We start from the raw sequence: 25,401 nt of genomic DNA, 5'->3' as shown, positions 1-25,401 counted from the left end.
TTAACCATCCTGTGGCCACTGAATGAAACCCCATGTTACTAGTATCATATTCCTTAACATTGGCCCCAAAATTGTTGCTAATTGATTATTAATTTTAATAAAATCGGTTTAATGTTGGCTCTAATTATCTCTGTTGGATCTGATAATTGCTTATCAGATTACATAAACGGCGTCAATTGTGAATCTGATAATCAAGATTAGATGGTCTAAATCTTGCCACTGCTCATATGTCAAGCGACTCTATTTGCCTCTATCTCTTCTTTGATTACGCTAGGAAATATGCTTTGCATCAGGAAAAACAAAGAGTTAGTTACAGATATTTATAAAATGGCAAGAGATACAGAAGAAATAAACAAGATAAAACCAACCAATCACATTAGTCGTCAAACTATATATCACAATGATTTTGCATACTAATTCCAACTATCAACTTCGTAGACTAAATTCTAGTTAAACCACAACAAACCTTATAGACCTGCATTATTTAATTTTTCTACCACTATAAACTATCTTAAGAACAAAAACTATGTTCAAGTAGAATCGGGAAGACTAAGCAATTAAGCCCAACCTCTATGAAACCCAAACAACCAGTCATCATCACCACTAAAAAGCTCTCCTCCTGCAACCTAATGATACAAATCAACATTACATCAGTTCAGGAACATCACATGCCTGATAAATTTAACAGTAAACTCAATTCGTAAAGTTAATATAACAATTTGCTCTAAGAGACTTTACGGAATTGCAAAGCTACATTAGATTGTTTTAACGGCGTATTCATTAGAAATATTTTTATACGAGCTTTTTTAAACCATCTCAATATCCATTATTCGAAAGGGGTACAAAAGGCAAAATTCGGTTAATACATTTGATCCAACATTGTGAAATCACACACAAAGCTAAAAGCGGTATACTGGCACAATCAATAAAACTGAAATAATTTTTTTTTTTAATTTATTACTATATGCTGCCTTTTCCGGTGGCTTTATTTTACTAAATTAAGAAAAACCATTTTTGGAAATTCATTACATCCAAATAAAGATTACCTGGCATAACACTGCTACCCAAATTTACCTTATGATAATCATAATTTACCACAACCATGCAAATTTTCTCTGGTACTCATTAATTTCCGACCTTACTTATAATTGGTACATAGATACTTGTATTATAATCAGCGAGATCTGTTGAGGCAGAAAAAACTACTAAATCACCAGTAGTACCCATTACCAAAATTAGTTTTATATCATTGACACCAATACAGCTTGTTGATTTTAAACTGTTCCACTGAAGTATTATTATTTCCTTCCCCCTAAGTTTGTTTTTAGTACACAGCTTATTTATTTATTTCATTTGCTACTGATTTGATTTTAAATTATTTAGTTTATAGAAACACTTCTTCAAAACGTAAGTACAAGCAGAATAAACACGTGGTTTCTGATAACTTTAGGAATAATAATTCAATGTCGTAGCCCACATATGCTATCACGTTCATAGGAGATCTTGCCTGATTTACGAATAAAAAATAATTAAATATTAAAGAACGTACAATAAAATCCTTTTTATTAAATAAAACCGTAAGCTAACTAACATAACCGATATGATCTTTTAAATATTAAAAAAAGAACAGAATGGTCGACAGTTTAATTTGACAATGGCTAATACAAAACCGGTAAAAAGAAATCATTTGAGATTTTTTTTAAAGATTTTTAGGATTGGGGCTGAAAATCGGCCTTTCAACAGCTGTCAAATTTCAGGACCCACAAATTGTTTTGGAGTTATATGAGACTGACACACAGCTACACTGACACACACAAACACTTTCTTTTATAGATACTTAAGTTTGAAGGAGATGGACTTTGGTAGTCTTTTCGAAAAAATAATTTCGCTGCAATACTGAGTCATACCCATGTCCTACATAAACTTTCCTAAAAGTGCACTTCCAGCAGGTTCTTAAAGACACTTCATTGCTTAAAACACTCATTAGTTTTTCTTAACTTCAATTTTAGTTGATATAATGGTAGTGTCGATTATAGTTAAAACTAAAGAAAACTTTCAGAAGAATTAGGCTTAGAAATCAATAATTCAAAATCTTACGTCACTTAGCGCAATCTTTAATTATAAAATACAGTAGTTAAGTGCTAGCGAGCTAGATTATCGAAATAAAGTTCTGTGTTTGAAAAAAAAATGAATAGATATTATATCTTATTAAATTTTTAATAAAAATTGGTTTTTAAACACAATATCACTTGCTGAACACGAATAAAAAAAACATCGAACATAACGATTGGATATATCATTCTAGATAAGAGACGAAGAGTTGCCGAGAGATACGCCTCCAAAATGTTTAATGATGAAAGCTATTCCACACACCTATTTCTATGCCAAGAAGTCCTACATCATAATAGGGGGTCTCGGAAGCTTCGGAATAGAAGTTACTAAATGGATATTAATGAAAGGAGGAAAGAACATCATCATAACTTCTAGAAAAGGAGTCACAACTCCCCGTCAAAGACTTTGGCTTAAGAAATGGAACAGTAAAGGAAATATAGTTAAAGTGTTGACACTTGACGTTTCAAAACCGAATGAAGCAGAACAGCTCCTAAAAGAAGCTTCTGAACTAGGCTCAGTAGGTGGGATATTCAATTCCGCAGTAGTGAGTAAATTTAATTTTGTTCATACGACAAGTTACTTTGTGATTATAATTAGAGTTGATTTTTTGAGTAGCTGTAAAAAAAAGAACCAATGGTTAAAATGACCTCATATTTCATCTGAACATACGTGAAGCAATGCGAATTTACTTTTAATTCACATTTATGAACAGAAGCAAAAATTCCAAGGTAGATGGTGTCGTATTGTTTTGAAATTTTTTTTTCTTTTACAAAACAAATTCCACAAATGCACGTGAATGTATTAAACTTTGTAGTAAGATTTTATTCTTGTAAAATATACCATATAAAAGTTTTTATACTTCATGATTTAAAAACTTTTTAACATTTACTTCAAAATTTACTTCAAAATTATAGCGATGGTAATAAATTCAACATAATTCACGAGCTCAAAAATAAGTAGTAGGAAATATAAGAATGGAAATATAAAATACAAAAATAGAAACTCGAGGTTTAGTTTTTCTAGTTTTGTTTTAACTTTCATTTTCGAATTTATGTGCCTAGTATTGTTTTTTACCCTTATTTTCCCTTTTTTCGATTGGCCACTTTACGTTTACTGTTTTGAATCAATTTTATTTCCTCATTTCCATCTGGATAGTCTTGAGAATGACCACCTACTTTTGAGCTCTCGGAACAGATTGACTTTTATTACCATCTCCTTATTTCTGATGCAAATAGAGTTTTTAAATCATCAAGTATATCTTTCCTCTTCAATTTCTAGGGATTATTAAGTTAACATTCATATTCTGAATAAAATTTTATATTAATAGTAGGATTTTAACATTCTGAGATGAAATCTTTTAGACTTAAAGAGCCCATCTAAATTATATGTTAAAAAAAAGGTAAAGCCGACGATAACTGATAAACTTAGGAAAAATATTCTAAGTGACATTTTAGTGAATAATGGAACATCTACTTTAAAGATTATGGCAATATCAAAATGTTGATCACGAAACGCATGCTCTCATCAAAAACCAACTTTTCTAATGATCTGTCAGAAAAAATTGTGTTTTATAAAAAAAATGGGAGAATGCAAAAATGACGTAATTTTCAATTAAATTTTAAGCATGCTTAGCACTTGGATTTTTGCAATATACAACATAAAAATGTAGAGGAAAATGAAAAAAAAAACCAAGAACTCAAGATTCGATAGAGCTAAACTGTTCAACGCAAACTGAACTGTTCGCCGGTTGGAGCTAAACTGTTCAACTCAAAATCCGTCACTTTTAAACAAGTGATTCATTGTTTAATTTTGGGTAACATATCAATCCTGAAAGTCATAAATACTCTCTTTTTTCTTTATAAATGATTTTTTTCTAGAAAAAGGCAAATCATCCAATCTTACCCCACTAGAAAAGTAAGATCGGATAATAATAGATGGATGACGATGAATCAGATGATAAGCAAACTTAAACTCTATAGAAAATTTAGAAATGATAGAATTTAAGGGAATGTTATCAGACATTTTTATTTAACATATCAATTTAAGAATATTAGGCACGAAATTCACATGTGACAAGTAGTTAGCTTCTTCCTCTACTCCACTGCAGCTTTTGTAGGCCTAGAGAAAAACACTTTTCTTTCTTATAAATCCATCTTTCTTCTTTTTTTTTGGTTGGAAAATACATCATTACAATATAAACAGTCAACATCTAACGTATTTTTATCGCTCTTATTGGAAGAAACGTACATCAAGAATTTTGCTTTGTCAAAATTGCTTTGTTATGTTGGTTCTTCATACACTTCTTTTTTTTTGGTCATTTTGTTTTGAGGGTTGTTTTTTTAGTCACTGCAAAGCAATATTCTTCTCCTTCCTCGCACATTTTTTTATGTTCCCTTTTTTTTAATATCCTAATTCGGCTTTATATGTCGAGAATAGAACCCGGTCAAACCCCAACTTGCCGTACCCGATCTTCCTCAATCATAGAGGTTATCGAAACTAAACAGAACCATACTACTACTGGATTGAATCCTTATTATTTGTAAGGGTATGAATCCTTAGCCAACGTATAATAAGCTTGCCCAACAAGATTTTTTATAATTGTACTGAACAATATATAAGGATAGTTTGAAAACAAAGGAACATTAGAGAGTTCACAAAGTAAAACAAACTTAACTCCACAAACGCCATGAATTCAACTACAATATCACAGCTCTTTCATCTGACCCAGCTGAATGTAATGTAAAGTCTGTCCTTTAGAACTAATTTCGCCAGAATCCAGGTACCTGGTTTCACCCCACCACCCACTCTCTCTTATATCCTGTAAATACACATTCCTTCTGTTTTTCATTGCATTTCAGTTTTTCAACCTCGAGATAGAAAGAAATTATCACAATTGTTTAACCAGAACCCCTGTCGAAATTTTCGGCCTTGATAAGTTAATTTGCTCTTCGCATTGTTCGTCAGATATCTTGTACTAATTACAGAAAACAAATTTTTTCTCACCCATGTAAGTTAAATTGCGCGCTACAAGGATGGGAGAAGAACACAATTTGCTGCGAAACTAGGTGTTAGTACAACAGTGGAACTGCAAATTGTCATTATCTGCGTAGGGACCGAGTGTGTGCGGTATTGGTCCTCGTTAAACTGTTTCACCGTAAAGTGCTCGACCTCGCGTGCAGTTCGTCGGGCTACCGAAGGGGAGGGTGCATCCCCTCTACAGAAGATCAAAATTGTGAAGGCATGTCTTCGGATCATCCTTAGGGATGTTTCCCAGACCGTCGCCAATAGCCCATTGTGCAGCTCTAGTGTGACGTAAATGAGCTACAACAACAACAAGCAACTTGTCATTGAATGAGCAAGCTGATTCTTATCGGCATCAAGAGTAAACATATCTAAAAATAAACTAATAATAACAATATAAAACAGCTGCTTTTAATCTGTTTTATTAAATTTTAAGAAATTCCACTAATTCATTTTAAGATAAACTTAACATAAAAACTTTAAAATTAACTCAATATCAATTCAATTCTTATAATATACCCGATATTTTATTTTTAAATTTTTTGTAAAAAAGTTGTCTTTTTTAAACTCTTTTATTTCAAACTTTTTCGATTTAGGGTTCATTAAGTTGTTTAAATAAATTACGCTTTATTTTTCCCCAATATCTTCTTAAATTTGGTACGGACAATAAACATCGATGTAAGGTCAAATGTATTTGTATTTCGTATAATAGAGAAGGTTTATATAAATCTACTTATCCATATATTTATTGATGCTAATTATAAGTAATCGGTAAAATAGCGCCAATGTGAATACAATAGCTTGATACAATAGCAAAGAGCTTAAAGACCATGATCGATGTTTATTGGGTGGAGGGATTAAACTTATGATCTTTGTGTTGTTAGTAAAACGCTCTAACCAACGGAGCTAATAGACCTTCCCTTATGAAAATTTAAGGTATATTTAAGGTTGATTTGAGGTATTTTTGAGGTATTAAGGTTGTTTTGAGGTATATTTGAGGTATATTTAAGGTTGCAGAGAAAACAGAAATAAAAATTATACCTCGTAAAGGTTGTAATTAAGGTGTACGAGGTTGATTTATATATACTTCAGCTTGTCTTGAGGTTGTTTAAAATTCACTTCAAATCATCCAGACTTATAAGGTGATTTTTAAGGTATACCAGGTTTATTTTCTTACATTTGTAACAAAAGAGGTATTTTTGAGTTGTAAAATTTTTTACCTTATTTCAACTAAAAAGAGTGAGATATTTATTGAGGTATATGAAGTCATTTTATTTATACCTAAGCTTATTTTGAGGTTGTTTTAAATTCACTTCAAATCAACCAGACTGATAAGGTGATTTTTAAGGTATATCAAGTTGATTTTCTGATACTTGTAATAAAAGAGGTATTTTTGAGGTATAAAAAAATTGACCTTATTTCAACTAACGAGAGTGAGATATTTATTGAGGTATATGAAGTCCTTTTATTTACACCTAAGCTTATTTTGAGATTGTTTAAAATTCACTTCATATCAACCAGAATCATGAGGCAGTTTTTAAGGTTCACCAGGTTGTTTTTTTTACACTTGTAACAAAAGAGGTATTTACGAGGTATAAAAAATATAATTTTTTTTAACTAAAGAGAGTGAGGTCTTTATTGAGATGTATGAAGTCATTTTATTTATACCTAAGGTTGTTTTAAGGTTGTTTAAAGTACACTTCATATCAACTAGCTCACTTCCCAGAGTTCCGTGCTAGCCGGCAAATGGCGTGTGTGTTTACAATCGAAAGTTTCTTTAAAATTCGGTAAGTGTGCTTGGCATTTATTAATTTAGCTTTGTCACTTTTAATCAAATATGCCTCAACTTTCAAACTTAAATTTCATTATTTTTGTTTTAAAGACGCGTCCTGATCTTACATTATTTAAGTCGGAGGATATTCTTTGAGGCTATTGTTGTAGGCTTAGCAATAAGACAGATCAATCTAAATATTTCTCGTCGCTGTTTAGGGTAACGTTACTGGTGAATCGTTACAGCAGGTTACGCACAGTATATTTTATTGTTTGTAATTTATTCAAATATAACTATTCTTTTTGTTTTGCTTAAATGTATATGTTTTAACGTAGCAGTATGCAAGCTGATTGAGTAAAAGGTTCATAATTTCTCTTATAAATAAATCACTGAAAATTGAAAGTTAACAGTTTCTATATATTGCAGGTAATAAAACAAATAAACAATACTATTGTAAGGAACGAAATGCATATTTGTTGCCTTCAACAAAAATCTAACATACATATTTAACTAATAAAATAAACATATACAATAAAAATTGCAATCAGGGTAAATGCATCACACAAAAATTTTAATATTTCTTCAAAAGTTGCATTTTCATAAAAATATATATTTACAAACATGAAGAAAAAAAACAATCCTGTTTTTCGAAGTAAATATTCATTTTTTTAAATTAATGTTTACTATTAACAGGTGATTCTAAGGTAGGAAACAAGTTTACCATATCAAATCAACAAATTTCATTAAAAAATATATGAGAATTCCTAATAAAATCGGAAAATTTTTTTTAATAAAAATATATGTAATATGAGATAAGATTCAAGCTAATTTTAGTGAACTAATTTTTTAACCCCCCTCACAAATTAATAAAGCAAACTTCATAAATTTTCATAATCTGAAAAATATTTTGTTTTTAAACTCCAGAAATGATGAGAAATTGGAAATTCTAACATTATCGCAGAGAAAGAAAAGAATTTTTTTTATTTTTAAATGTGCAGAGTAAATAAAAATATAACGCTAATAAATAAAGAATTTTGAAAATTAAATTCTAATAACATTAAATTATGTAAGGATCACAGAAAACTATAATATCAATGAAAAAAAATCAGAACCGAATAATTTCGGTAATAATAAGTGATTGATATTAGCAGCGATTACATTATATATAAGCGGGGATTACTGAACTTACATATACATTGCCTCTAGAGAGAAAAAAGTTATTCTAATTCTAGATTGTTCACCACATTAGCAAAATAAATTTTTCCAGTGTCATCGTACTGGATGGAAATACAAACAGAAGATATATTTGTCACAGGAATTAAGTTAAAGTTGCCAGAATTAGTTACTTGTGTAATATGGCTTAGTTCAACATTAAAATTAAGATTAAGAGAACGCATATTTTCACCAGAAATCATTTCTTCAATAACACCATAATAATTCCAGCAACAGCATATTGAATTCTGACAAGTACAAGTTACTAAAATTTTTACGAAGAAATTAATGCAGCCTAGTTTAAGTTTACTTGCCCTTCTATACATAAGCTTGGTTTAGTTGAGTATCTTAAAAGTATTTGTATGTGTATCACCTATTAAATAATATCTGAAGTTAGTTAGCAAAAAGGCAACTATAGGTAAAGGAAAACTGGCATCCACTTAAAAAATTCTCATGCAAAATTCAAACTTTTTGTCCGTTTAGTCCACTAAGGCAACGCCCCGCTCTTCCGTGCCACAGGTCCTGGGTTCGATCCTTGGGCCGGGCAAGGTTGACTCAGCCTTTCATCCCTTCAGTGGGTCGATAAATGAGTACCAAGCATGCTTGGGAACTAAACACTGGGGGTTCCGCGTTCGGCTGACCACCTAACCGGAACATCTGCTCCTGCATCCCAGAGACCAAGGTCAAGAAAACTGAAATGGGCACAGTAGACTTTGGCCCTCTATGGGCTGTCGCGCCACTGTGTTTAGTTTTATTTTAGTTTTTAGTCCGCTAAGGCAAAATCTTGAATATTATTCTAGATCAACATGATGCAGTTTAATATTTTGGAATGATTTTCAATTTATTTTTAATAAGACTCGTAAAGAGACTAAAAGAACATGAAAACTTTTCGTATAAATAGTGTGCTCTAATAAAATAGTTTTTATCTTTAATCCACAAAGAATATTGTATAAAACAAATTTACTGAGACAGCTATTCCAAAAAAATAATTTTATTATTTCAATTAAATATTAAAATCATTTTGGTGAACCTATACTTAATCTGCTTATATTGTAGTTAAAAAAGTTTAAAAGTATTATTGACTCTGGATTTTTGTTGTCAACATTAGTAACTTATCAAAGTTATATAAATATATATTTCAATTTCCTTCAATTTCTTAAAAAAAAATCTCATCTGAAAATTTCCAAATGAAACTTGCTATGCAACTTTTATATAACTTGATTTTACTCAACTTGAACATGCAACTTTTACAGAGCTGCTCCGTAAATGGCATCCAGAATTTCAAGGTTTGAATAAGGCTGTCAATAATACGTGCTCTGCAGCTAGGAGGAAGTGGAGACTAGTAACTGGAGAGCCTTCCCCTGGGAGTAACTCTAAATATACACCAAAAAGAAAAAAGACAAGTAAATTATTCTCCTTTGATTCAATGAAATCTTTTCACCTAAAAAATTACTGATAAAGTTTGTATGATCTTTGATTTTTGAAAACATTATTTTATAGCATTATTTTAAATTATTCCCTCAGGCAAGTAAACATATAAACTTAATGTTGCTTTTATTTCGATGGGGCATGAAAAACACAAAACATTGATGTTCTACATTCTTTTATTAAAAGATGATTGATTCTTGATCACATTAAATAAAAGGTTGAAAATGACCTTTTGTTTTTAAAAACCTTACAATATTATAGACAATTATTTTCGGAATCAGCAGCATTGAGAATTGGTTTTAGTACAATTTCTTTTGTGAAATTGGACTAAAAATTTAAACAAGCAGGCCAGTGTAATTGAATTTATTCAAAATTTGCTGAGAAAAAAATTTAAATATCAGCATAACAATCCATAATTAAAAATGGTCGGTTGAATTATTGGAAAATTAAGAATTTCAATAAGCGTGCTATTTCTACAGCAGTTTTTATATGCATCTTATAGAAAAATTAGCTTTTTTAAGTGATATGTTTAAACAGTCAAAATAAAGAATTGAAATATACTGGGAGGAGAGTTTTGCAGGTCATTATTATTATTATTATTCATCTGCTGTTACTAAAGAAACCATTTATTTATTCAAAATTGAATAGAAATAATAATAAAAGGTGATTTATGCAACGAAATAAGCTTTAAAATATTATTCTAATCTTTTAAAATTTGTCATTATCAATGTAAATATGACTCTCGCTAATTCAAATTTTTTATTTATAGGTTCCAATGCTCCAAATAACGTAAGCACAGCAAACTTGCAGAAGAAGCAGAGTAATTGTCAAGAATTTTGATTTCTTGAACGAAAAATTAATTTTTTTTTGTTAATAAAAGTTTTTATTTGTAAGCTGGCTAAATTATTTAAATTTGCTGTTATTTCGCTTTTACAAAAAATTAGCGCCTTTAACATCTGTTCTATATAAATGAGTTCCCACATTTTTCTGAAACAAATGTATCCTCTTTTCACGATAGTTTAATTGAAATTATTAAAATTACAGAAACATTTGAAATGTTCTTTTAAGGTTTATGAGTCAGCATACTTAACATTATTCAACTCTACATGTTAATTCAAGATTAATAAATTTTATGAACTATTTAATTGCAAATTAGCACAAGGTTCACAAACTATAAATTAAAGGCGTTAAGTGAAAATTCCTATTTTGAATTGTGTGAGGAAGAATATATTCCAATGGGTTGTATTTCAAAATTAAAGGAAGATATATTCTTTGCATTGCATTTTACTTTTCTTCACACAATACATGGAAATCAGTCGAAAATTCTTTCGAAAGAAAGATTCATCCGTATTCCGCCTATGTGTTTAGAAAATAGTTTCTTAGCATCAGGATTAGCAGTGAAAATTAAGACAGACCGTAAAAAGTTAATAAGTAATTACCACCTAATGTGTAACATTAAAAACTCCATCAGAGTGATAAATACCTCTACAAGTGAAAAGATATATATTTTAGGTTAAAAATTAGCAGTCTAAGGAGAAACATTTTAATTATATTTAATTACCAGCATTAGCATAAAAAAATATAACTTGAAGGGAAAAATGGCATATTTTAGTTTGATTAAAAAAATTTCCTTTACAAGCATAAAAACTTATATTTGAGGTGAAAAATAATACACCTTACGTTAGTAAAAAATCACCTTTCCAACTATCAAAAATTACACCTGAGGTAGATTTGAAATAACCTGAAGAGTAAAATGACATGCCTCAGGTTGAAAAATATATACCTCTACAAGCATAAAATTAGATACCTGAGGTTGAAAAATAATTACCTGAGGTCGAACAACATACACCTGAGGTTGATTTATAATAGCCTGAAGTGTAAAATGACACACCTTAGGTTGTTGAATAAATACTTCCACAAGTGTAAAAATATATATTTCAAGCTGATAAGTAATAACCTAAGGTCGAACAAAATACACCTGAGGTTGATTTGAAATAACCTGAAGTGTAAAATGACACACCATACGTTGAAAAATATATATCTCTACAAGCATAAAATTAGATACCTGAGGTTGAAAAATAATTACCTGAAGTGGAACAAAATACACCTGAGGTTGATTTATAATAACCTGAAGTGTAAAATGACACACTTTAGGTTGTTGAATAAATACTTCCACAAGTGTAAATAAATATACTTCAAGCTGATAAGTAATAACCTAAGGTTGAAAATGAAACACTTTAAAGTAGTAAATATCTACCTCTCCCAAGATGTAAAATTAAACACCTCAAGTTGAAACATATATACCTCTGGAGGTATATATTAAGGTATATTTGAGGTTGGTTTTGAGGTATTCATTTGCACCCTTTTCAACCTCAACGACGTCTTTAAATAACAACCTCCTTTATACCTTTAAAATATACCTTGTTTATACCTCATTTATACCTCGATTTTTTCATAAGGGACTAGTTGATAGAAATCTAAAATAAGCATAGGGGACGGGCGAAAATACTTATTAACGACGAAAGAAAAGTAGAAATACAGTGTCCAAAATTAAAGCGAAATTTCACATATTTCACACTTACGAATTAGGCTTAAATTTCAGATTCCAGTATAATTACAGACTTTTTTTTCTAACTTTTAATGTTACCTTACCGGTTGTTCTACGTTATTAGATTAGGCAAATCACGTGTTCCTCATCAAAATAACTATATCCAGTTGCATCAAAATTTAAGTGTCAAATATCAAAACGTCTAATTGAAATATTTGAAAAATGTTTAGCATCAGGAGCTAAAATTTCATTTTTTCACCCATTAACGAAATTACAGGAACATAGAAAAAACATAAATATAGAATGATGCCTGTGTTTGAACTTTTTTCTGACACAATAGGCCGAAGAAAAAGTACTTATTCATTTAGGGAAATGCAAAAAAATCATCATACTACTATTAGTTATTAACGTCATGGATACTTAATTTTGGTAATTAGTTCTCCTAGTACTGTGCTGTCTTAATAGATTTCCAAATATACTATTACATGTTTTCATACAAGTACTCTGGTAATAGGTTCTTTATGAGATGCGTAGCGGAACAAAATTACTTTTTTTTTGTAAATTTTGCTAATCATGAATTAGCCGCGAGCTTATCAAAGTATCATTTGACATCTTACCTAAAGATGCTGAATATGGGTAATCATTATTTTCAGAGGTATATACTTCGAAATGCGTACTTCGCTCAATCTAATAACGTAAAGTCACCAGGAAGTGCGCCAAATAATAATAAATAAATAAATTGCCTTATAAAAAATTTAATTTTATCAGTATATAACTTTCAGTTTTGTGCATGACATAGAAGAACTGATTAATACAGATTCATTAATTACTTAGTTTTTATTTTGTCAGTACCAAGAACGAGTATTCATCTGATTAGTAATACAAGGAAAGAGTGACATGTATTTGAAATCAAGCGTCAAAGTCCTTTTACCTATGCTTTCCTAATTTCATAGTTTATAATTATAGGTGTTGAGGTATTCCTTTATGAAGTCTCAGAGCCCCGAGACTTTCAGAGATGTGTGTGCTCCTAAGGCAGCAGCAACAAAAATATTGGATGGACTGACCAGAAAAATGTGTCCTAATTTGGATTTCTTCGTTTGTTTTTCCTCAGTCTGTAGTGGTAAAGGTAATGCTGGTCAAGCAAACTATGGTTATGCTAATTCAGTAATGGAAAGGATATGTGAAGAAAGGAGAAGATCTGGACTTCATGGTAAGTTTTCTCTTCCTTAATTCCCATAACAAAACCTATAAGTGGCGCATGGTCGCCCTCTAAGTCCTGTAGGTGTCCTCATTATGGCGATGGGGGTGCCCCTGGGTGGAGATACGTCGGGAGAGTATTCTCCTGGTAGAGCCACCCAAGGCGTGAAGCCGTTCCAGTGTACCCAGCTAAATGTCTACAGATGAAGGAGCTACAAGTCTTTTACCTATTGGTGCTCCAGTCTTAGGACTAACAAAATCTCCGCACTTCCCCTCCTCAAAACAATCCCAAATTAAAAAGGATTGGTCGATACCTCCTACTCACCACTGGTACTGTTGCAGTAGACCGGGCCAAGCTTTGATCCTTTCCTATAACATGAAAATCTATAACACCATCTAGCTCTTCGCCAGTGACCACTTAAAGAGTTTACGATTTTGTGAGGGATAAGAACATCCCTACTTTGCCTCAAGTGCCACGAACATCAGACTTCACCTGAACACATTTTGGACTGTTTGGAACTAATATGGGTGGGGGGAGATTTCATGCATCTCCTCTAATTGTTAATGTTTTTTTTTAAATGTCAACGAATTCGTAAATCAGATCTGACTCCGTCAGACCAGATAGGAGAAAGGCAACAACAGCAACATAAGTGTGGTAAGAACAAGCTTTTTCCATAACTAAGAGGGTCTCTCACAGGAGAAACTCTTATCACAGTATGAAGCAGAAACAACAAATTGCCGCAATTTACTCACATGCAATAAAAAATTGAACACTATTAAACAATTTAAACGCGCGACATGCATTTCTTTCACTGTCAGCAAAATTTACCTTTAACAAAGGAACAACAACCTATTAACAACAATTTTAATGGTTTTATGAAAGGACGCTTTTTAAAGCTGAATTTGGTGACTTTTTAAAATTAAAAGTAATAAATTAGTATATAACACTTTTTGTGCAGAATTGACAAATAAAATTATTATTCAGAACTTAAATCTGATGCACTTGAACCTGCAGTTGTTCAGATTTCCCCAGTAAATGAAATGAAGATTTAAAACTGGTTAAAATACCTGAAATGCTATTATTTTCTGACGAACATCCATTACAACTCCAATTCAAAATATTAGAATAACCAAAAAAGGCATTGTACACTGCTGGACAATTGCTAAGGACGGATCATAAATTGCAATGTAGCATAACATTAAGCGAGACATGAGGCCTAGTAGGATAAAATATAGTTGCCACACTGTTCAGACATTAGAATAAGGAATATTCATTGTTCTGGAAAGTACAAAAGCTATGAAACATCTGAAAGAAAAAAAATGTTCACTTGATGCTGCGTACAGAAAAATGGAACAATGCATCTAAATGTCAGCAGGCAACTTGAAGAAAGATGTCAGTACGGGATATGTCCACCGTGGAGTGTGATGCAACATTCTACACGTCGTATCATACTTTGCACAACATTATCCAACAGCTGTTGAGGCAATTTATCCCATTTCTCTGTCAGTGCACGGATGAGGGTGTTTTTGTTTGTCGGAGGATAGTTTCGACCAACAAGTTGTCTCCCCAAAGCATCCCAAACATATTCAATGGGGTTTAGATCTGGAGAACGTGATGGCCATACGAGACGTTGAATACCCTCGCTGTCTAGACAATCCTGAACAGCGAGTGTTCGATGACATGTTGCGTTGTCGTCCATAAAAACAAATTTATCACCGACAGCTTCACGGAAAAGAGGAACATGAGCAAGTAGAATTTCATCAATGTATCGTTGGCCCGTCATAGTCCCATTCGCAACCACATGTAGGCGCGTGCGGCCATTGATCATGATGCCTGCCCACACCATGACACGGCATGTCGGATATCGGTCCCTTTCCTGGATATTTTCTGGACGATAACCAGTACCACTCTCGCGCCAGATCAGTGGGCGTCTACAATCCGATGACAGACTGAACCTACTCTCATCTGAGAATAGTACGCATGACCAGTCCTGTTCAGTCCAATTGTGATGCTCACGACACCATTGCAAACAGGCAGTACGGTGCTGTCTGGTCAATGGGACGCACATAATAGGTCTGGGGGCGTATAGTCCTCCTCCCCTCAAACGTGTGGCAACAGTTTTTCGGGAGATCTGCTTTCCTGTGGCAGCAAGAAACTGATTTGCCACCAGCTGAGCTGTGGTGCGCCTGTTCCTTTTTGCTGATAGGACGATGTATCTGTCTTCTGCAAGGGGTCGTACTTCTAACACGACCTCCCCCGTGCTGCCTACTACACATTCCAGTAGTTTTAAATTATTTCCACAGCCGTGAAACAACGCCGTGAGTGATGTCGAACTGCCTGGCACCATCTGTTATTTTTCGCCCTTCTTCGATCTTTCCAATAATTCGACCACGCTTAAAATCATCAAGTGATATCGGGAAGACATGCCGAAAATTTCAAGTTCGTCAACTAAATCTTTCCTGTAGAACTTTGACTTGAAACAACAACTCTCCACACGGGTCAAAACCTTTAAAACTCTTATCAGCGCTATCACGTGATGAAAAGACGTGGGAAAAAATTTTTGCTTACGCATACCTCTTCTTACTATATCCCGCACTTATTCTAATTTTCTACCTTTTGCTTCCTTTCATTTTGTGGTTGCTATGGATGATAGTGTTATCCGTCCTTAGCAATTGTCCAGCAGTGTATTACCTTATAAAATGCGTGATATCTTTAAAAATAAACAACGGTGGCGAACGGAAAAATTATTAACTGTCCACAATTAGATGACGTATGATATTATTGTTCACACGCTCCTAAAGAAGTATTAGAGATTTTATAAAAAAATATTGAAATTTTTCAAAATATTAAAATATTTCCAGACGCGATTCAAAATATTAGAATATCTGTAAAATTGTGTGATTGGTCAACGTTAATCATAAAATTTGCATAAGTTGCGCCACTGTAGAGCTAGTACGCGTATAAAGGCTCGTTTGAAAATCAGATTTAGTTAGTTGGGAATTAAAATGGGTCGAACGAAAGACATACCGGACACTACCAAGACAGCGATTGTGACTCTACGCAATGAGGGAATTAGTCAACAAATGATTGCCAAAAAAGTGAATTGCTCTCAAGGAACTGTAAGTAAAATTTTAAAAGATTATTCTACAAATCAAAGTTTTAAAAATAATCGCTCAAATAGTGATCGTAAACGAATAACCACACTGAGACAAGACAGAATGCTGATACGTGTCGTCACTAAAAATCGCTTCAAGAGCTTGAGATTCATAAGTAGAAAGTGGAGAGAACAAGGAGTGGATGCCTCAACATCTACCACACTACGACGACTCCATGAACTTGATTTTCAATCACGTGTGCCCAAGAAAAAGCTGCTACTTACACGCAAGCAAAAACGAGCCAGAGTGAGGTGGAGCAAAGACAGATTGCAATGGGGTATTCAGGACTGGAAAAACGTACTTTTTAGCGATGAATCGATGTTTTGCGTTTCCCACGGTCATCAGAGAGTCCGTGTTTGGCGTTGCAAGCAAGAAGCTTTTACCACAGATTGCTTGTAACGCTCAGTGAAGTTTAGCACTTCTGTAATGATTTGGGGGTGTATGGGTGCTGAGGGCTTAGGAAAGCTGTGCATTTTGAAAGGAAGGGTAAATTCTGAAGTATACAAAGAGGTACTTAAACATTTTATGATTCCGTCATCGGAAGATCTATTTGAGGATGACTTTATCTTCCAACAAGACTCTGCATCTTACCACAGGTCAAACGCCACCACTACTTGGCTTACTAACAATAAAGTCAAATTACTTCCTTGGCCGGCCAATTTACCCGATTTGAACCCCATCGAGAATATATGGGGTTTAATGAAGAAACGCCTTCAGGATTTAGCTCCAAAGGACAAAAATGAACTCATAGAAAGCGTGAAATCCGTTTGGGCAACTATCAGCAAAGATGACTGCAAAAAGTAGTGCATCGTATGCAAAATCGTTTGCGTGACGTTATTAAAGCCAAGGGAGATGCCACTAAGTATTAACTATTCATGCAGGTTTCATTTAAATGAATTATGCTATTTTTGTTCAGGTTATTCTAATTTTTTGAACCACTGTGAAAATTATTCTAATTTTTTGAATTTTTAGAAAAAATTCATTGTAAAAACTTTTGCAATATCATAATAATTTATTTATGTTATGTTCATCTACAAAACATGTAGAATGTGATAACACACTTCAAAATTCTCAGGTATTCATTTTTACCAAAATAAATGCATATCTCAAACCACTATGTGCTTTATTTATCATTATTCTAATATTTTGAATAGGAGTTGTAATTATTAAAGGAATGAAAATGTAAAAATATAATTCAAAAAATTGAAATGTTCGAAAAATAGCTCGTAAAACATGCTGATTTAAGACAGTAAGAAAAAAAAAATTCCGAATAGAAATTTAATTAATCATTCATATACTAACCAATGAATACGAAGCATGCAATATTAGAAATAAATAATAGTTTTTTATGGTTTCCTGCGTGATATTAGTCAAGGAATATATTGCATAGTTTAAAAAAAAAAAATTTCTTCAGGAATTGCTATTCAGTGGGGTGTCATCGGTGATATGATCGCACACCGACAAATGAATAACGACGCAACTTTTGCTGGTGTAAGAGCACAGAGCGTTCAATCATGTCTGGACACATTGGACTTGTTCTGCCAAGTTGAACATCCCGTAGTCAGTAGCTATGTATCTGCATTAGGTTCTAAATGAACAAAAAGTCAAAATACTGACGTTTGTAATCAGAATGCAAAACTTCCAGGTGAGACTATTTCTTGCTATTTCCTTGTTTTTTAAGTTTTTATATTTTCAGTTATCCACAATTTAATTAAAAATATGAACGAACTATATGATTTCAAATACCGTTGAGATCAATTCATACATATCTAGATATTTCGATTAACAGATAATTAAATCGAAATTAAAAAATTTTCAACTGACAATTTTTTGTTGACAACTTTTCACATTCCACCTCCACAAACTTTCCTTTACATAGAGTTTCATTTCGTGTCCATTTATGCATACTCGATAGCGAGGTAGTACCTCTTTTTCCGGAAAAACTAAAAGGAATCTTCTTCACTCCTCGGGTAAATTAAAAATCATCAACATTTTCATTTCAATGTTTAAATTGGAGAAAAAAAATTATTGTATCACGCGGTTTAAAATCAAAACCTAACTAGAACCGAAAGTGAAAGTACGTATGGTTACTGTTAGTTTGGCTATTTTGGCTGTTTTTTTTTTTTTGTTGTTTTTTTTACATGATTTGCGGTTTTTCGTGGTCGCCGTAAAAATGAGCCTCTGCTGCCTTTAAGAATCAAAGCTAGCTCCTGTTCTTATTTCTGATAAGCGTCGTTTAAGTCCAATATATGAAATCTTGTTTTTGATGGGAGAAATAAACTTCAAATTTTGAAATTTATATCACGCACAAATCAAAATCATTCTATTGCACTGTCTAAAAAACATTTCACGATTTCCTCTTTTGATTTTTTCATTAAAAAATTCATAATGTGAGAGGAAATAAATCTACGAATCTCTAACATTTATTTAAACTGTTCGATCTTAAGCAATCAAATTTCGGTGACTTATATGTTACCAAAAGAAAGTCGAGGGTAAATTCTAAAGGTGCTACCAAATGCACAAGAAACCTTCTTCCTCTCCATAACTTAGCGCCTTCATCCACTGAGCTATCTGAAAATGGGGAATGTAGCCCACAAAAATACGATTTTCCGTGAAAAATCTCAGGTCTTTCTTTTAAAAAAAAAACATATCTCTTTACGCTTTCTTCCACAATACGCTTATTATTTTACTTCTAGTATAATGATAGGCTGTTTATTGTAAGTAAAAAAGAAAGCAAATAATTATAACTAATTTAAATACTATGTAATTGCAAACTTTTATGCATATTATTTTTCAAGTTTGCACGTTTGATCTGTCTTAAAGACCTGTTCTCCAGAATAAATATGTTTAAACAAAATATGAAATATAGTAAAATTCTAATAAAAGTTTGGGCCATAAATAGTTCCACAATCCTCTTGTTCTACAGTAAAGAATAAATGATCTGATATTTTTTTATAAATTTTATTATAATAGCTAGAATAGCCTCCCATTTACTTTTTAAAATTCTACTATAGATTTTCATAAAAATTGGTTTAAATTCAACTGTTCTTTTCCTTTTACAGCTTTGTAGTGGAGAAATAATAATACAGAGGTTGCTACCACCGAAGGACTTATGTAAAAAGGAGCATGTTGATAAACTTCTAACAGTTCTTAATATATAGTTAATGTAATTGTTTGCAAAATGTAAAAAATAATTAATCAAACTTTTTGAAAACTCGAAATTTCTAATGAATGTTAATTTACTTTAATAAAAATTCTTTGTGCCTGCAAAGTAGTTTCTTAATCTCAAATTACACGTATTTTTACATAAATTTTAATCAAAGATTACTCTATTCACCTTCATATTTAATTTATCGTTTAATTTTGATTCATATTCACCTTCACCTTCATATTTAATTTATCGTTAAAATTTCTTCAACTCTTGTATTCTTATAACAGACAATTTCTTCAAAGCAAAACAAGAAATGATTATAGTGTTGGTTAGGTGTAATTTGCATGTGAAGTTTCTTTTGGTATCTTGTATTTACAGAGCGTGAGGTGTTTGACATTCTACTTATGTATAAATTTATTTTCAAAGATTAATTTCTGCAATCACATTTTGATATCTAATTAAGAATAACAGAACTTAAAATATTCATATCATATATTGGTTCATAAAAAGAATTTCAATTTTATATGATTTAATTGGTCATTTTAACATTATTTATGTTACCGTTAATATTTTGGGTTGATCATTATCAGGAATTGCAATATTACAATAAAAAGAAATTGATTTTATACTGTTTGCCATAAATTGATACTATTTATATAAATTTCAAGTGCATATTTAAAATTATTGTTGTTTCTTTACAAATGTTATTAAACTAAACCAGAAATGTATCTTAAATAATACTGATAATAATAATGATATATTTTATAAACCCTTATGCACACTTAAATTTTGCAATTTAAATTAGCTTCAAGCTAATTAAGTTACTTTGAAGTACTCATAAATATCAATAATTAACTATGTTTTTGAAATGTTTCAAATAAGATAACAATACTTAAATAAGGAATATTGACATCTTCACAAAAGCACAATAGGGAATAACATGTTATAAAAATGTATTATAAGGATTAAGCTATCCCAAAGTGATTCTTAATCAGTACTTATAGTAGTGTAACATAATTTCACCCAGATTTATTTTAAGAAGTAAAATAATAAACACACAATTACACACTTTTGTTATCTTATGAAACCATATTAGTCTGATATTCCAATCCTTTAGAAGTTAAGTTGGTATGAGTGTTTGCAAATTTGAGAATTAAAGATTTCAGAATCTATATTTTTTTCTTTAATTAAAAATTTCATTAACTGTCTCATTGTTGCTGTTGTTTTGCATGGAGGCATCTGTGCAGAATGATTTATGGTGATTTTCTTTACTAGGGCCCAGGTAATTAAAACTCATTAAGTGACATAGAGATATTTTTATAATAAAATGAACATAGTAATAAATAATTCATCTAATATTTTTTTTAATTTTGCAATAGCTATTATATTTATCACAAATAGTTTTTCTCTTACATAAGTAAGCCATTTTATTCATTACAAGTGCATATTCAACAGGGTTAATTCAAATAGTTACTCACGAATATTTTGTTTTATCAAAACATAAGTAAATTCAGCAATTTTATATATATATATAAAAAAAAATATTTTATTGATTTGAACAATGCAATTGTCGAATATTTTCTAGGTATTTTAATTTTTTTAAATAAGTGTCCAACTGAGCTAAATAAATAAATTCATGAAATTCAAAATAAGAATAATTGAGCATATATATATAATATGACAATAATATTTTCCTTCATTAAAATGAAGTGAATTTTTTTAGATGCAGTAAAAAAAAAAAAAACAATAACTTTTATCTTCTTGAATATAATATACAGCCATGATAGTATAAATGATAATACAATGCATCAAGTATGCAAAAATTCAGGTTAGAATCCTGATCATAGGCATGCTATAACATTAATTCAGAAGTTGATAGGGTTAAAAAAAAAAACTATAAAATTATTTTACCTTGAATTTAATACTAGATAGCTGTGATAGTATAATTGTTAATACATTGTGTCACAAAAATTCAGGTTGGAATCCTGATCACATGCTTTCTAGGTCATATTAGTTAGTTCAAAGGTTAAAAAAAAAAATATTAAATAAATATATATATATATGCTGCATTTTTAGATAATTTTGCCTCTGAAATAAAAGAGATGATTTTACCTCTTGAAATATAAGAGATGATAATTTTGCCCCTTATGAAAAAGGGATGACTAAACCTAGGTAAATAAAATAACAGTCTGATCAACTGTTTGTTTAGAGCTAAAATAAAAGCTCATATTTTTTTGAATGATATGCTCTGCTCAGTATGTTTTTAATAATAAACTAAAGAATTGTATTGACACTTATAATTATTTGAATATTTGATACTAATAAACATTTTATTAAGTTATAATAAGAAATATAGAATATGATATGATAAATTGCACTTATATGTTTAAATATTTTGGATTGTATATGTATATCAATGTGAAAAGGTATAGATAATAAGGAAAATATATGGTAAAATGAAATGATTTAGCAAATTATGTTATTTGTTACTGATATAGTTTTCTCAAATTTGAGAGAAATTAGAATATCCTGTCCAGGTGAGGACAATGCTCAGCTAATTTTACATCAACATAAGATTTGATAACATGAATATTGAAAATATATTTTTTGAAGTCTAACTGTATGTCAAAAATTTTTTGAATAGTAATTTTGCTTTGATATTTAACTTTACGTAAGTGTATATTATAAGTTCCATGGATATATTATGTTTTAATGCATAAAATTTTTTTGTAACATGGGGGAGATCCATTAATTTAAAAAAAAAAATATCTATATATATACATATTTTTTTTCTGTGTTCAGCGGGGATATATGTGATGCCAGAATTGGCATACACATATTTATGTTCTATCTTTTAAAATATCTTTCATTACTTAAGCTGATTTTTTTATTAATAGAATTACATTAAAAATAAATCAAAAACTTAATCTTTTTAAAACAAACATAAAATATTTATTTCTTCTCTTCTGGATTAATGTAACGGATACTTTCTTTTTATTTCATTACTAATGCAGACTTATATATTCACTGTCGCCTTTTAATCGAAAACAAAAATCTATTTATAACTTTTTATTCTAATTTTCCAACGGCTAAATGTTTCGGTTGCATGGTTGTAATAATTCACATAAATTTGTTGGCGACTCGTGATCGCCAAGGTATTATTTTAAACCCAATATTGATATGCTGGTTGGCTTTGTTTTGGCTATGCTATATTTTAATAAATCGCCAATTTTGGATCTCCTTCCAATGCTTCTCCTGTGTCCGTTGGGAACAATCTACAGGTTCTTTTTAATTTGGCTTTTGATTAGGCAGGTCGTGGGGATTGTCTCCCATGGCCTGACCTATTTTAATATTACTATGCAAAACTGATTCAACTGAAATTTATGGATAATATTTAGTTTTGTATCTCGAGCTCTACAAATACTATACATAAAATAAAAGCCTTTTTATTAAATATGATCCGGCTAAACTATTGTTTTCATCATCTCCTGTTTTCAACATCAATTCTTCAACTTGTCAATACCCTACACCCTCCTACAGCACCTGCCTATTCCATCTTAGCATTATTGGCACTCTAACTCAAGACTTCCTTCACTATAAGCATCATTGTACGTTTCAGCGTTCATGTCTATGTACGGTTACTCGCTTGATATTTTAGTTTTCAGATCTTTTTCTTGACAACATGAAAAAAAGTTTCATCGAATTTTTAACATCTACATGCGCATTAATCTTCATGTTCATTTGTGCTTTATTATAATAAAAAGGGGACTGTAAGTAAAGGGGACTATCACAGAAAGTCTTATGTTAAAACCAGCAAGTAAATAAACTTGTAGCAGTTCTTCGTATAAAATTAGAATAATTGTTTAGAAAATGTAAAAATATTTTATTTAATTGCATGAAAAAATCGTATTTTCTTTCCAAATTATGTCATTTTATTTTAAAATTATTTGTATCTAAAAAAGTAAATTTTTAATCCTCGCATACAAATTTTTTCATGTAATATAATACTGCTAACCTGTATAAATGATATATATGGGTTTAACTTTGTTTATTGTTATGTAACGTGTCTGAACACTAATGTATATACACTGGATACTGAGAAGTTACACATTTAAAAACAAAGAATAAGAAGGAATAAGAACTATCCATAAATCTTTAGAAAAATTTTATTCATCTGATTAATCTTTGAAGTTTCATATTTGCAAAGAATAATTACTCAGTTTAACTTTTAAGGTAAAATTATCTGAAATACATCTTTTCCGAATACTAGCTACACACATTAGAAATCATCATGTTTTTGCAATAAATCCCCGTTAAATAACTATTATTAATTATAGTAAATGTACAGTTCTTACCTATAATAATCGAAACATTTTATTAAGCAATTCGCTGTTGATGAGCAGCAAACTAGAGTTTGGTAAAATCTTCTTTGAATGCTCTCTCAGATTTTGTACCCCCGTTTTTTGATGATCTAGCAGTCTTTGAGCTGTAGTTCATTATCTTCAACAGTCATTTTATCACAAAATCGTGTGATTTTTAACAAGAAGCTAGCTTTCAAATAAATGACAAAAATTTTATCTTGTGTAAAAATACGTTAATGTATCCAAAGCCATTGAAACACGGATATAAATCCATTTCATAAAAATAAAAAGTTGAAATTTTAATATGAGATCTTAAAATCTTTACAAACTTAATATATTACCGCATATTTTGACAGAGTCTAGCACGAAATCAGACTTTTTTTAATGTTCCATAAGCATTCACATTTAACACTTTCAACTTTAATAAATTCCTCTTGAAAAATAATCGTAGTGACTAGTACTTTATTTAAAAGGCTGAAAAAAAGCTAATTTAAATGAAAAGTATATATAACCTATTCTAAATATTAGTATTTTGAAAATAAAAACAACAAAATAAATTTACTTACCTAAACCGTCTTCCTTAAAAATACCACTATTAATTAAATGACATTTCAGTTCTTCATTATTTAGAAAACTGAAGGACATAATCGCAAGTAAATATTTAAACGTGAAATAGAAACGAGAACGTAACACTTTTATTTAGGCAAATTGTTCCATCATATTGTCATAGCAACCTAAAATTCACATCTTTTGCTTTTTAAAGCAAAACGATAAAATTTCTAGCTTATAGCTCACATACACTTATGATTCTCTAAGTGATTTTAAAAAAGATTAAAAAACATTTATTAGCATGGAAGCGATTCCATTATTTCCTCCAACCCCTGTACTTAACCAAACGATATATTGAAATTACAATAAGAGTGCATTTATGTTTAAATTTGCTCTAAACCTTTATTGTTGAATTAATTTTCATTTTCTTTGTGATACTTTTATACGGAATATATTCTGAATTCTTTTAAACCAGATTGGATTTATTGAAACGGAATCAAGGTTGTATATATATATATATATATATATATATATATATATATATATTTCCTCTCTCAGTGCTGGTTGGGAAAAAATTATTGAAAATCACTCAAGTTCAAGTTAAAATGATTCAATCGAGTGATATAGATAGTCAATCAAAACTAATTGAAATTCATTCAAGTTCGAGCTATAATTATGCAGTCAAACTTGAGTTATTTCGGTTAACTTTTCTTCTTCGCTGAATTTAACTCAAGATGAAAAGGCTTCTTTTTTTCCAGACAAATGAGTGAAATTTCACGCAAGTTGAGTTATTTTAACGCGTTGATTTTAAGTAAGTATTATCAACGATTTCGTCTAATCATGCTGTTTATTTTTATTTTTTATTGTACGTGATTTTGGAAAGATTTTGCTTGGG

At 30.7% G+C, this 25,401-nt stretch overlaps 1 protein-coding gene and 1 long non-coding RNA gene across 3 annotated transcripts in view; both read left to right on the top strand.

Moving 5' to 3' along the window:
• Positions 1-19,716, top strand: part of LOC107451272 (fatty acid synthase) — an 85,271-nt gene extending 65,555 nt beyond the window's left edge. For both annotated transcript variants that reach the window (XM_087167945.1, XM_071183367.2), the window contains 4 exons: positions 2,306-2,656; positions 13,059-13,302; positions 17,860-18,090; positions 19,508-19,716. In XM_087167945.1, coding sequence (XP_087024071.1) covers positions 2,306-2,656; positions 13,059-13,302; positions 17,860-18,041 — 777 coding nt within the window. In that variant the 3' untranslated portion in view covers positions 18,042-18,090; positions 19,508-19,716. The remainder of the gene's footprint in view (positions 1-2,305; positions 2,657-13,058; positions 13,303-17,859; positions 18,091-19,507) is intronic.
• On the top strand, positions 6,770-10,437 carry LOC147807192 (uncharacterized). Its single transcript, XR_015435544.1, has 3 exons — positions 6,770-6,920; positions 9,370-9,519; positions 10,314-10,437. It is a non-coding gene; the product is annotated as an uncharacterized LOC147807192 (long non-coding RNA).
• Positions 19,717-25,401: the final 5,685 nt, after the last annotated feature.

This window comes from Parasteatoda tepidariorum, chromosome 7 (genome assembly GCF_982258835.1).
Source record: "Parasteatoda tepidariorum strain Cologne lab strain chromosome 7, Ptep-v5.0, whole genome shotgun sequence".
NCBI lineage: Eukaryota > Metazoa > Arthropoda > Arachnida > Araneae > Theridiidae > Parasteatoda > Parasteatoda tepidariorum.
This window is presented reverse-complemented; position numbering and strand designations above follow the sequence as displayed.